At 42.7% G+C, this 13,898-nt stretch overlaps 1 protein-coding gene across 8 annotated transcripts in view; it reads right to left on the reverse strand.

The window, feature by feature from the left end:
- Positions 1–6: 6 nt before the first annotated feature.
- Positions 7–13,898, reverse strand: part of LOC123969180 (amyloid beta precursor protein binding family B member 2-like) — a 74,559-nt gene continuing 60,667 nt past the window's right edge. For 5 of the 8 annotated variants that reach the window (XM_046046313.1, XM_046046304.1, XM_046046306.1 and 2 more), the window contains 9 exons: positions 13,463–13,523; positions 10,561–10,707; positions 9,868–9,995; positions 6,139–6,253; positions 4,769–4,856; positions 3,813–3,896; positions 3,556–3,683; positions 2,420–2,599; positions 7–749 (listed from right to left, as the gene is read on the reverse strand). In XM_046046313.1, coding sequence (XP_045902269.1) covers positions 579–749; positions 2,420–2,599; positions 3,556–3,683; positions 3,813–3,896; positions 4,769–4,856; positions 6,139–6,253; positions 9,868–9,995; positions 10,561–10,707; positions 13,463–13,523 — 1,102 coding nt within the window. In that variant the 3' untranslated portion in view covers positions 7–578. The remainder of the gene's footprint in view (positions 750–2,419; positions 2,600–3,555; positions 3,684–3,812; positions 3,897–4,768; positions 4,857–6,138; positions 6,254–9,867; positions 9,996–10,560; positions 10,708–13,462; positions 13,524–13,898) is intronic. The other 3 variants (XM_046046312.1, XM_046046308.1, XM_046046311.1) reach the window with 3 other exon arrangements.

Genomic DNA, 13,898 nt, shown 5'->3' on the forward strand with positions numbered 1-13,898 from the left:
AAAAAGGAAAAAGAGGGGGGGGGGGGGGGGGGACTAACAGGACAACCAGGTGAATGACTGGAGGGTGTGGTCAGGTGTGCAAGGTCATGCTGGCAGCACGGGCACAGACACAAATACAATTAGAGCATGGAGAGATAAGCGGTTTGGGCAGCAAAGAGCTTGCTCATCACACGTGCTGTGCTTGAAGGAGCATTTCCTACTTCTTCAGTTGTTTGTTTTTTTTGCTCTCTTCTCCTCACTCCTTCTCTGCGCTGAGGGGGGTAAGAGTTACTTCTATGTACACTATCACGTTTACGATCACCCTTCTGGTGTTTCTCTGTTCCTTCTTCATGTCAGATAAGAGTCTTTATACATCTTAGTTATTTTTAAAAGGAAACGGATTCGAGTTGTTGCTCGAGCTGATGAACTCTTGAGGTGAAATTCCAATTTTACTCCAGAAAAGCGAAGGAACTGTGACAGGGTTTCCCAAACCCTGGGGCTTTGCTGTGTTTTCATGGTTACTTGGTGACGGGCTTTGGCGGCGATGCGACCATGGTGACTGGGGGTTGTGGCAGGGAGTCGGTAGTGCTTAACCACATTTACTGCTGCAACTCAGTGACGGGTCTCTTCTGTTTGAGGGTGTCGATGAGAGACAGGACGCCCCTCTTTACGCTGGTCGAGACCCGACGGGACACAGAGTCACCGGGGGGTGACGAGGCGCAGGCCTTCTGGGAGGGGGGTCGAGCCACCAAACACTTCTGATACCGCAGCTGACAGAGAGAGAGAGGGAGAAAGAAAGAAAGAAAGAGTCATATTGTAAATAATAGAGAGTTACAGCTGCTGAGTATACGACTAGGTGTGTGTGTGTGTGTGTGAGAGATGGGAAAGCTCGATTGGTGCAGGCTGCTAGCTGTGATCAATAGTAATGACTGATTATTCTTGACACCGTGAATCAGTTTTAGTGTGTGTGTGTGTGTGTGTGTGTGTGTGTGTGTGTGTGTGTGTGTGTGTGTGTGCACGCGTGTTTGAGTCCGTATATCCAAAGTTCTGATGCGTGATCAATATCCCGGCCAGCAGTCGACTAATCTTGTGACTCACACACAGCAGAGAGGAAGATGAGTAACCTCCACTAAATGGGCTGCATTAGAGCAGAAACACCACAGAGGGCATTCTGGGTTGCGATTATGGACATCATAATGATAACGTAAAAACACTGTAAAGGTGTTACAGGTTTATTACAGTGGTTTGTAATTCAATATACATGTGTCCTCTTTGGAAACTCAACAGTTTAATGCAATGTTAAACACCTCAAACAGGAAATCTTTACTGGATGACTTGCAAGGGCGTTCTCTTTCAGAGACAACTGATGCTCAACACACACTATATTTTCACTTTAGGTGGTTTTTCTTGGTGTGAATGCATGTTGTACACCAACAGTGCTTTGACAGAGGGTCCCATTGTAACCTGAATAGAGCTGATAGGTTTGACAGTAAAACACTAAAATATAGGCAAGGACATTTACTTTCACAAAGAGAGACTCTAAATGTCTTTGCCTGTCTGAATTTTAAGGGGTGCGATGACCTTAGTTTAAATAAATGTCCTAAATGAAGCACTACTTCAGTTTAGCTGAAGAAAAATGTTGCCTAACGCAATGTTTTCCTTCACAGAATTAATGTACATTATTTTAACCTGTTTTAAGTACTTTCAAATCCCCTACACACCGAAGTGATCACTAGTAGAGACCCGCGCGGGACTGTTTACTTGATCCCGCTCCCGCCTGCTCCCCCTGGTTTTGTGACCATTACCGCCCGCAACACGTGGATCCACTCCTGCCCGCACCCGCAAACATTGTGACATGCAGAGTTAAAAAAAAGACACAAATTGCATTCATTTTGTCAATTTCAGCTCAGAAATTTTCCAAATTTCAGACTTGCCTTGCTTTGGTCTTGTATTGTATAAGCCCGTGAGACGGAAGCCAGCGAGGCTGTGCAGTGTGTAAATGGGGTTTAGACTCCTCGTCAGTGTGTCCGCCTCCCATACCCAAAGTCGCCGGTTCGAGTCAGGCCCGTGCAGTATGTTTTCAGAAGCAGCCGCATACACTTACTGTTATCTTCTTTTCAGCTTCATTTGTTGACTCCAGCGCTACTGCAGGACCCGCAGTATATTTTTTAACCGCCCGCTCCCGCGTGATTTCTGTCGGGTCCTGTGGGACCCGCGGGATCCCAATCCCAATGCAGCTCTCTAATCACTAGCATTTACTGTTATAATTTCCCAGAATTGAAGTACTGTACAACTACAGACTACACAACTAAAATTTGAAATTTCAGCACGCATCTATGTGCACTGTGGGAGATTCCTTAATTTCTTGACTAACCTAATCAGAGTTAGCTTGGTGTAATTTGAGCCGTGTTGTCAGTTGTGGTGTTGCTCGGTGACTCACCATACAAGCTGCCTGTACAGCCTCCGACACGTTCCCAGCGTTGGGCTCACACCAGAAGACGTGACAGTCAAAACGATGGCCACCGGCATCCATGACGAAGGCAAACGTGTGCACGTCACGTCCCACACCCATGAAAGACAGGAAACGAACACGACACTCCACCAACACTTCCTCTTCATCCTGGTCAGAAACATCAGAAACTATGTTTTTTAGGATTTAACTATCCTTCCTTCAACAGGGAAGAAAATTAATCACAAAAATTTAAGGAATTTAGAACTTGTAGGCATTCAAATAGTTACACATGTTCATACAGCAGAGCAGCTTAGTAAAACTGCAGCCCCCTATCAAACAGGTCCACTGGAGCTGCTGGGCTTTAAGTGCCTTGGTGTTACAGCTTATTTAAATGAGGAGAAAAAAAGTAAATTCAATGTCTTCTGCATGGTCGAATGTTAGCAGGGTTGCGGCCTCTAAGCTGCAATTTCTTCTCATTGCTCTGGGCAGCTGCTTGCTACCTTTCTGGATGACAATGTCAATAAAGTCTGTTCAATCCACAAGTGATGTGTTTTCCACCATTTAAGTGCAAGTAACAATTAAACTTTTAACTGTGGTGATTGCTGAAGGAAATAAATGGCAGGCTCGACACAATGTTCTGCACCAGACAAAATAAAGAAGCATCTGTTTGAGGCAAGTAAAGCCAAACGTGAAACACACTGTTCGTTCAAAGACGACTCAAACTCACTGGCCATGTGTCCACATTTTGTTAGGATAACACAGGTGTTGGCCACTCTGCCTTAGCTGACGAAAAATAACGCTACTCCTATAATAAAGTCATAGTCTGTACTTTTCTCCAGCCCTTTATCTGTGAAATCTATTCAATCCAATCGAATCTATGTCATTTGCGCTAGTGGCTACAGTCATCTTGTGTTCGACTACCTTTGAGTGCAAGCATGTAGAGAATCTTGTAGCGTCAAGAGAATTGTAGTTATTTACTTTGCCTATGAGGCAAGTTGCATCTATAAATCCCATAACGCCAAACCTCTCAGGCTGGCACCACTTTGTCCTGTGTTTGATTTATTATATTTCAAACCAGGGGAGGTTGGGGGCAGACGTTCAGCAGGGGCAGATGTGTGTTTGACCTTTTCCTTGCTGATAGTGACAGTAGCATCAGCCACATTGAGGGCAACCGGAGTCCAGTCCTCTCTGTTGGAAGAACCGATCAGACTGTCTATAGCTCCGTTCAGTATGTCCATGCCTGGAGCAGAGGATGTTAAAAAAAAAAACAAACAAATAAAAAATAAAAATCATACCTGAAGATACACCATCAGCATCAACATTATGCAACCATGTTCTTTGCATTTTATTATTATTCTTTCAATAATTATTATTGTTATACCTATTGGTCTAGCCACAGGCAACATCCCAAGGTAGAGCACTTGAAACTTCTGAACCAGCTCTTTCTTTGGTGTGGGGAACTCTGCTGGGGAGAAGCCACACACACATTTAACAGGTGCTCACATGAATAAATATTTAACTACACATAAACAGCAAACAATGCACATTTACAGAGGGATTTGGATCCTGACCACTAACTCCTTTTATATATAAATGTCGCAATTTGATGATGATTTTATGAAAGGTTTTAACAAGGCTGCTGACTGAATAATGTGATGTCGGGTCATTCCGGTCCTTGAGTGTGTTTAATTTAACAAAGTTTAAAAGATGCTGATGACAGAATAATTTACTCCCTTCTGTTGGAATAATTTTTCAAAAGCAGAATTGAAGAATATCTCCAAGTTAAAGCTCTTTCATATCTATTTGTTAATTACTGGGTGTTATATTTGTATAATAAGACACTGTTTTGGACACAGTGGAATATAATCCTACATTCTCACACTGCACCTCCTGTTTGAAAAGCAGATGTCAGGTTTCTTTATTTTGGGCAGACAGACACTGCAGATGTTTTATCTGACGAACTGTCAGTAGCAAGCCGACTGTTGCTGCGTCTTGTTCAATCACATTTGTGTGTGAAGATACTCTAAGTGACAGCAAACTGTTTCTTTCTCTGACAAAGTGACTGAGAGCTGAAAACTGACAGCAGTAGCTTGTTGTTATCATGATTACGATTGGGTGAGAGTCCAAGTTAAAAATACGTGAGTCCTTTTATAAGGAAACAGCTATTTGTTATACATATACACACACACACACACACACACACACACACATATGAGTTTAAATGCATGCAGTGTGCCACGGAAGTGATGTCTGCTATGCGCCTCTTGATGCCTACTATCTCTCTCTTTCTCTCTCACACACACACACTGAGGGAGGTACTGTATGTATGACTCCTACCTTGTAAAGGGAGATCTAATCCTGCCTGCATCCTGTCCTGGAGAGAGCCTCCTGCCATCGCTTTGGCATTCTTTCGCTCTGTCATTATCTGGAGGGGAGCGAGAGCAGAAACAGAAGTATGAGGAAATGCCGAGTGAAGGCAGACCAGAATTTGTATACCGCGACAGAGACATAGGGGAGGAGGGTGAAGAGACAAAGAGGAGAATGTGTGAAAGTGAAAGAGGATGGGGGGGGGGAGATGAAAGAGTCAACACGAAAGAGCTCAGGAAAACCTGGAGCAGTTTCACCCCTGATACTGTCATTCTGTCTACCCGTGTCTCCTGGGGAGCGAGCGAGCGAGCGCGCACGCATACACACACGCACACACGCACAAATACACAATCAGACTGCCAAAATCATTCATATACACACACACTGTCACACACATGATACACCACACATAAACATCTTACAGGTCCTTAATCAGAGAGTTTGTCACAACAATTCTGCATACCAGCAACCCCTGCTGTGTCCAATTCTCTCTTTCCTTATGTAGCCTGTATTAAACAGACTCTTTGTTCTGTAATATAGGTTGACTGAAATATTTGGGACACTTAGTATCAGCATGAAGGATGACAACAAGGACAAAGAGCTCCATCTCCACCTTTCTCTTTCAGGAAAACACTTTGTTCCAGTCAATGGTCATAACAATGTAACAGACATAAAAAAAACAACAACTTTAAAATGCTACATAGAATCAACTTCAAATCCAAATTATGAGTCTACATAAACAAATAAAGAATTGAAATATCTTTTCCAAAATTGAATTAAAGTTCTAAAGCTATAAATGTGTTTTATTTGGACAACAGAAAGCCCATTAATTCCAAGTCAGTTCAGTAAATAAAGCAAACACAATAAAAACATTGTTTGAATGCGGTTCTTCTAAATATGTATTCATCCAAAGGAAACTCACTGATAACTGTGTTTTGGGTGAATAAAAATTTGTTGGGCCTGAATATAGATGAGTTTAATCTTGTTTTTAGACTTTTTGAGGACTGCAGATACTTAAAATGTGTGTCTAGATTGTGCCGTACTAAATATGATTAAAAAACTCAAGCACTCTTGAGGGTGGGCTTTTTAATGCATTGAGTGAATGTATTGTCCGGTGCCACAGCTATCTGTGCTTGAGTAAATGCTACGAATGTGTTGTTTTGGCTTTTGGAAGTGGGTGCCACAGCACGGTATTTTCTAGTCCCCTACCATTCCCTTTTGAGTGGTGGGGGAAAAACTCTTCCAAAGAGTTGGAGCTTCATCTGAGCCTATTTGCCAAACTGGGCTTTGTGTCTCTGGGTCCCCTCGAACCGCCCCCCGCTCCTGCCTGAAGCACTTACCCGGGAGCAGATTTCATGCAGGCTGGTGGCGATGGCTTTGGCTGGTGTGTCACAGCGGAACACATGACATTTCAGGATCCTAGTGTTTTTATCCCGTGCCACATATGCAAAGTCCCTGTGAGAGAGGAAAACACACAGGGTCAATGAAGACAGATAAAAGGAGAAAAACACCAGGGAGATGAAGATGAGAGGAGCGACTAGTTTTGGAGACAAGAAAGATTTTGAGGCTTACAGCTCTTGAAGACAAATGAGATGAACTGACCTTAATCGGTCTGATGAATACAGGACACACACAAGCACACACACACACACACACACACAGGTCAATGGACCCCAGAGATCAATAGAGCAGTGTGATGCAAAGGGAGTTAAATGAGTGACATCAGGGAAGAACTTTCCCCTGGGCCCACTGGAGCCGAAAGTCAACTGAATAGCATGGATGAAAAGAAGAAGGAAAGTAGAAGGAGGGAGAGAGGAATGAAGACGTATGAGATGAAATATAGCCGCACCAAATTAAACCCAGTAGCACACACACGCACGTTGATTTACGTCATTCAGAAATGCTCATAAAACCAAGCTAAATAACTTCCTACAAGCTGTCTGCTTCAATATGGTATGCAATAGCAAACACAGGCCTGACGGTTAACAAGATTTCTGAGCCCAGCCCCTCAGGGGAAACTCTCCACAAAAGACTCCTATTTGTGTGTGTGTCAGTATGTGTGTGCGTGCTTTAAAAAATGTCTGGAGACAGAGAAGGACAGAGGAGGTCACCTTCAATTCCTACATCTTTGAGTGTGTGCGCAAACAACACTCCAGTACATCAAGAGCCACAAAAAATGAGACGCTGAGGAAATTAAACAATAAGGAATAACAGAGATGATGGAGAGATACTGCGGGAGGGTCGGTGAGGATGAAAGGAAGGAATGTGTTTACCTCTCTCTGTGTCCAAGGAAGCAAGGGAGGAAAGGAGAACAGTTAGTGGAAGAAGAAAGAAATAAAATCCATTGTATCAACCTTCTACTGAGGGACAAGAGGCGGCAAACACACCAAGTTATATACTCAGTTTTCTCATTTTCTTTGCTTGACAAAACTACTTCCCACAAAACCGCTTCAAGAACAGTGCAGAAAATACGTGTGTGTCTGAGAGAGAGAGAGTGAGCATGTTGGTTGAAGGGGTGTAGCAAAGGTCAAAGCAGCAATGCAGGTCATTTTTACGAATAATTAACCTTAAAGGTAAAATACAAAAAATTGACACTGAATCAGGAAGGAAAAGAGAGGGGGCAGGAACAGCAGGACATGGAGATGTTCTGGATGGGCCCAGTTAGCTTTAATAGGCTGCTCATGGTTTGTGTTTCCTAAAAAAAGATTAAAGGAAATAGGCTGGGAGTTTCTGTGAAAGCCACATAAAATAGTTACAAAGAGGGAGAGCTAGAAGAGTAAAGATTATAATGAGAGGAAAGGTGAAATACTGGGAGAGGAAATTGGAAGTGAACAGCAACAATGTACATGATAAAGATAAAAATGGGGGCAGAATAAAACACCCAGATGATGAGAGAAGATAAAAGTCAAAGGAAAGAGAGGGAGAGGGGGGAAAAGGAGTGATATGTCATTTTGAATATAATCTTGTCATCATGCCGACGCCACTGAAAATGTCAAGGTTGCTGTGGGAATATGTAATCTCTATGGTTATAATGAGTTTCATGGCACACGGGGAGAGAGGGAGGCACCGGAGTAGAATTCCTATACCGACACAACCACTTCAGTCCATCACAAGAGTGTAAGTGTGTATGAGTGTGTGTGACAGGAAGGGAGAGCAGGGAAACCCCTGCTCCAACCAGAATTTGATTTCCATAGTATATCACGGCCAACAGCACAACAACCTATAAGAAAATAAAATAAAAAAAAAACTAAATGTAAAATGGGCAAAGATGTGCAGCAGATGACCACAAACAGCTACTGGTATTATTGCATGAGTGAATTTAGGATGCACATTTTTTCTACTAAGAATTTTGCGCTTATGTCTTGGTCTTGAACTGCTTCACATTTTATTGTTTTTCCTTTACCACATTCAGATTATCATGAGTCCTTCATCACATAATCTATCTGCAATTAGCACTGTTTACCGTTCAACCACCCACCCACAAGCAAACCCCAACACATGCACCCACATCCGATTTTTACACTCCAAAACTCAAACAAATTGTGCCGTGCACACCTCACACTGACTGTAAAAAAGAAATCAACCTACAAACTACCTGCTCAGCAACATCTCCTACAGACTGAGGCCTGATCATTCATACCTGTAGCATATCTTTCTTTTTCTGCTACTTTAGAATAAAAAAAATAAAACAGCAGAAGTGATGTTCCAAAAGTAAGAGGTATATAAAAACATACTCACGGCTGTTTTTCTATCTTTGCAGGTGATCCTGTGTACGGGAGCGTCATTAGACACTCACACCATCTATTCCTGGTGATGCTGCAGGCATGCACACACTCCTCAACCTGTCTGCTCCACACCCAGTGAGCACTAACCATACCTCCCCCTCTGGCAGCTTTATCCCCCTCTCTCCCTCTCTCCTGCCAAAACCCTCTCTCCTCCTCCCTCTAACCATCTCCTCTCCTCCTCCTCCCTCTGCTGCAGCCGAGGTTTTCCCACTGCTCTGACTCTCCTGCTCTATGTAGATGTGGTCGGTATAAATAAAGGCTCGGGAAAACATACGTTTGTTTAATCTGGCAAGGTGATCTTAAGTTATAAATATACTGTAATATACACCGCTGCATGTATGTGTGTGTGTGCGTGATGAGAGACAAGATAGATCCCTGAGGCAACATAATTTTGTATTTCTGCATATGCCAAGAGCTCTTAGCTTTGCCTCTATCCCTGAGTGCACTCGTGCTTATGTGTGTGTGTGCGCGCTAGAATTATATGTGCCAGCTCGAATTATACAGCAGCTACCGACCTCTCCAGTCACCCGGCTGTGCCTGATAACCTACATTGGCTCTACGCTCGTGCATTCAGAAGCAGTGCAGAGCGCCCTCTACTGGTTGCGCGGCGTCACTACCACACTGTGTTTGTTTAAAGTTTCATTTCAGCCTTCACATGAGCAGCAACTGGTTGTGAAGCACATTTGCTTTTACTTACTCTTACAACTTCAGGAATATCAACCTGGGAGCGGTGAAGCTGTGTATGAATTTGTCTTTTCGTGAAGCCCACCGTGCTCAGCTGAGGTGAACGCGAGGGACGGATAGTCAGGTGGGGATTTGCGGTGATAGAGAATAAAGGCCATTCTCCCTCTCACCCTCTCCTTTGTACTGATGAATTAATCATTCATTAGCATCCCTTCATCATCAATCATTAACTCCTGTCTCCTGCCTGTCACCACACCACCCGTCTGCTGCCCTCAATTGTTACCCTGACCTTTTACTGAGTGTGTGTGATGCATCATTGACTTCAATTACACTTGTGACTAACCTATCAATTAATTTAAAAACTTAAGTAACAAAAGAGTGAGTCAATAGTTCGTGGTCCAGATGACTGGTTAACAACACTGGAATCTCAGAATATTTACACTGCAGAAATGCTAAAGAGGATCTGGAGCGCGGTCTGAGAAATATCACGACATGACATCTTACACACTCACCATTACACATTAATCATGAAGACAAGCAAAAGGGGTTTAATCATTAAAAGAAAAAGAAAAAAGCAATGTGGTTGCCACGATGACTAACCTGCCGTTGTCCCGGCCAACGCCCCAGACGCGGATACTTGCGATTGGCTGAGAATGAAGCACGCTGCGATCCATGGGGTCGACCAGGTTCAACATATTATTCTCCAGCACCAGGTACATGTCCTTCCCCTGAGCAAAAACACACGCGCGCACACACAAATTCTTCAGATCTCATCACAAAAACATGCAATCCTTATTTCCTGAAGCTCAAAAAGTAGTCCTTTAAAAAGGTCAAGGGATTTCTTTCACATGCCTATAAAGTGTTTTTGCTTGTGTGTGCACGTATGGTGTATAAGCGCGTGCGTCCGTGTGCGTCTCTAAATAAATTATTAAACCTTACAAAGGGGTGGTGGGAGATGAAAGGTTATTGAAAGAGATTGAAAGATGAAGCTCTCTCTCCCTCTGTCGCTTCACATTAAACACAACCACCGCAGAGAGAGGGAAAACTAAACATTGCTCCACTTTCCTCCATTCATTCTCCCCCTCCTCCCTCCATCTTCTGACAAACATCTCAGAAGACTGTTGCCCTGGCTAACTTCTGTTGCTCTTTTCTTTGCTCCGCCCTTACCTTTTATTTAATCTTACTGGCTTTCTACAAGCACTCCTCCTCTCCAAATCCTTTATGTCCAACAGCTACAAACTTTTTTACCCACAACAAAGTGCACATACAGTTTGACTATGCTCTCTTCCTCACCTCTCCCCAGATACCGACTGTGTCTCGGATGTCATTCTTGCAGTAGGATAGCTGTCGGATGCAGTTGTTAACAGCAACACTGCTCTTTCCAGGAGCCAAGTCCTCCTCAGCCATCTCCACCCATCCCAGAGAGCGCACTGCAAAACACTGGAAGACACACCAAGTGTTACATACAGCACAGTACTTACAGACACATCCTGTTTTTGTTTCAGACTCTAATAAGGTTTTACGGTCATTTTATGAGTGACTTTAAATGATGATACAATCATGTTTAAAAGCTTTGGGTTTTGAACTGGCACCAACAAAGATTTAAATTTAGATAACCAGGTGAGGACAACAGGACAACACAGCTTGTTGGTAGATAAGGAGAGACCAGGGGGAAAAAGAGACCTATCCGTCTGTCATCATCAAGTATTCATTTGATTTCAGCAGTCCATTCCAAAGTACTCTGCAGACCACAGGGATCCATGATGAAAGAGGTCAGAGAGGGAAAAACAGACAGTGACGGACGTGAGTCACTATCATGCTAACCAGTGGCATCGTAGTCTGCTGTGGGAAAAACTTGGACTCAAGTATACATGCATGTATGCAATTATGAAGTTTTGAAGTTCTTCACCATTATGAAGAGAAATTCAGTTAAATGATGTCTTCAATGTGACGATGTATAGACTGCAGACTTGAAGCTGAGTGCAGCTGACAAGTGACTGACAAGGCTCACACACACACACACACACACACACACACACACACACACACACACTAGGGTTGGAGGAAAAATCCATTCTTAAATGGATTTTCTAAATGTTAACTGATAACCAAATGTTGACAAAACGCAAAATGCAGAATTTGGAAGTGCAGAAGTGCAGCGCCCTTATGTGGCGTGCACATAACAGACCAGTGTTCCCCCTATATTCGGTGCACTGCAGCTGCTGAACGAATGAGCGCTAAAAAAATTTCACGCAATCATTTAAATCACTGCACAACTTATGACTTTCACTTGCACACTGTGTGAGTACTAAATGCTTGACTAGCAAAGAAGATCTACGTGACAGGTACTCTTATAAGAGCAGTGTAAGTTAGATATTTTAAGGAACAGTGATGTGTGTGTAGCGAGTGTGTGGCAGAAAGCGATGGTGAAAGCTTGCAGAGGAGACGCAAGGATGGCGAGGAGCTGAGGTTAGTCAAGCAAATTAGGGATGCAAAGTAGTCCTTTAAAACTAATGAGGAGAGGTTTCTTTTGGACTTTAATGTGCAAATGAAATATTTGGTAATTATCCAAAAATCCTGTATAGAAAAAAAGATTCATGCCCTCTGAATCGTAATCCATTCGAAATCGTGAGGTGTCTAGAGATTCCCACCCCTACACTATATACAAGGATTCACACACATGTGCAGACATGCATACCCACACAAAACTCCCACAGTGCCTCTCTCCATGCTGCCAGGAGTCTGGTGAAAGTTGCGTCACAGCTACAGACCAGCAGGTGGTAGCAGCTACATTACACATAAACTGTGTGCTGTGTCACACCGAACATATAGTTTAAAAAATGTTTCTTTATAGTGACTGCTAGATTTTTATACACATATTTTAAAGGTTTGGTTTAGCAGAATGGCAGCTGTGCGTGCCCTGCAGTTATCTGGTCAGATTTCCACACTTTGATAGATAGAAATTGCTTTTAAGTGAAGTCTTGTTTGCATTCAACTACTTTAATGGATAGAAAGGGACTGTCCCAACCTTGATACTGTAGTTGGCTATATGCTTCAAGTGTGTGTGTGTGTGTGTGTGTGTGTGTGTGTGTGTGTGTGTGTGTGTGTGTGTGTGTGTGTGTGTGTGTGCGCGCGCGCGCCTGAGTGTGCTACCGGACCAAATGCCATGACTGTGGGTCTGTGTTAGAGTCTGGTATTCATCAGAATTTCACTGTTGCTAAGGACTGTGAATTTCTGCCAGACAAACAGACAGAGGGGAACAGACGCTAGACAGCCAAATCAGCACCACGTCATCAAGCTGAATGTTGGCTTTCAACTCTCATCTGCAATGCTTCAGATCTAGTCAGCCAACCATGGAAAGCCACACACACCTTGGTATGTATTTTAGCTTTCCTGCAATCTGCTGCAGTTTGTGACAGAATGCAATGACTATGTATCAGATCAGATAAATAATTCATCCATTCTTCGATTTAATTAGTGGGATACTAAATTCATTTATACCTTTCGCTGACATTTGCTGTCTCACAACAACAACAACAACAGTATCAACCGGACAAGCATTCTACTGAGTAACAGGTTTTCCTGAGCTTAACGCCTTCATTAAGAACTTTAAGTGTCTCATTTGAATCTGAGCTTATGAGGCCTGGGTAATTAATGTAATGCACCATGTGCAGCATTGAACTGTACTTCTCGGTCTCACCACTTGGAGGCAGTATTGCTTAGATCTCTCTTCACTGAGCCCAGAGCACAGACAGCCAAACATAAACACCACCAGTAAACAAACAGGCATAGGAGGATAAACAGAATAAAACATACACAGAACATCAATCTCTTATATTCTAAGAGATTGTTTTTAAGTGTTTAAGGATTATATAATACATAAATAAGTCTGGAGTAAGTAAATTTAGATTCTACAAATGATAAAATGTCAGCCTCTTAAAGTTTACACAAAGGCAACACAAAGATGTCACCATGTAAAAGGCTGCTTGTTTGACACATAAAACAAATTCTAAAATTAACTTTTAAACCCTTTAGAAATTTAAAAAGGCATCTTTTCTAAACAGATACATTGCAATAGCTGCAGAACAAAGTGAATAAAGACAATCTGTCTCGTGTCTAAAACGACAGATTATGAAGATAGACGTGCATCATTCAGGCTTTGACCTGAAGTCAAGTTTAGGAAAAGGCTCCTGACCTTTGCTTCTGGGTCACTGTTACTACCGCTGGACTCTGTTTCTTCCACTGCTGGACGGTTTCTGGAAAAAGAAAATGCAGGATGTAGTTATATGATTAGCAATGTGCCATTATTACCATTGTAACCATTAGCTGTTTTACTAACAAGGTTCCCATACAGCGTGTGAAGGCTCCAGGCAGTCATTACACTAATAGAGAACATGGAGGCATTTCCTGAATGGAATAGCTAACTTCCTGCTTGTTCTGACCTGATTTAAGTCTAACACTGATTAAACACAAGATTAGAGAAACTATCTAGACAAAACCAGTGGAGACACAGCCAGATACGTAGTTGAATAGCAAGACAAAGAAGGAAGAAGCAAAATATGTTTGACTACTAACAGCAACTTGGGTGGCTTGCAGAGATTCATGCACAGAGCTAGTTAGATTTTTGTGTG

The sequence above is a fragment of the Micropterus dolomieu genome, linkage group LG04 (genome assembly GCF_021292245.1).
Source record: "Micropterus dolomieu isolate WLL.071019.BEF.003 ecotype Adirondacks linkage group LG04, ASM2129224v1, whole genome shotgun sequence".
NCBI classification, from domain to species: domain Eukaryota; kingdom Metazoa; phylum Chordata; class Actinopteri; order Centrarchiformes; family Centrarchidae; genus Micropterus; species Micropterus dolomieu.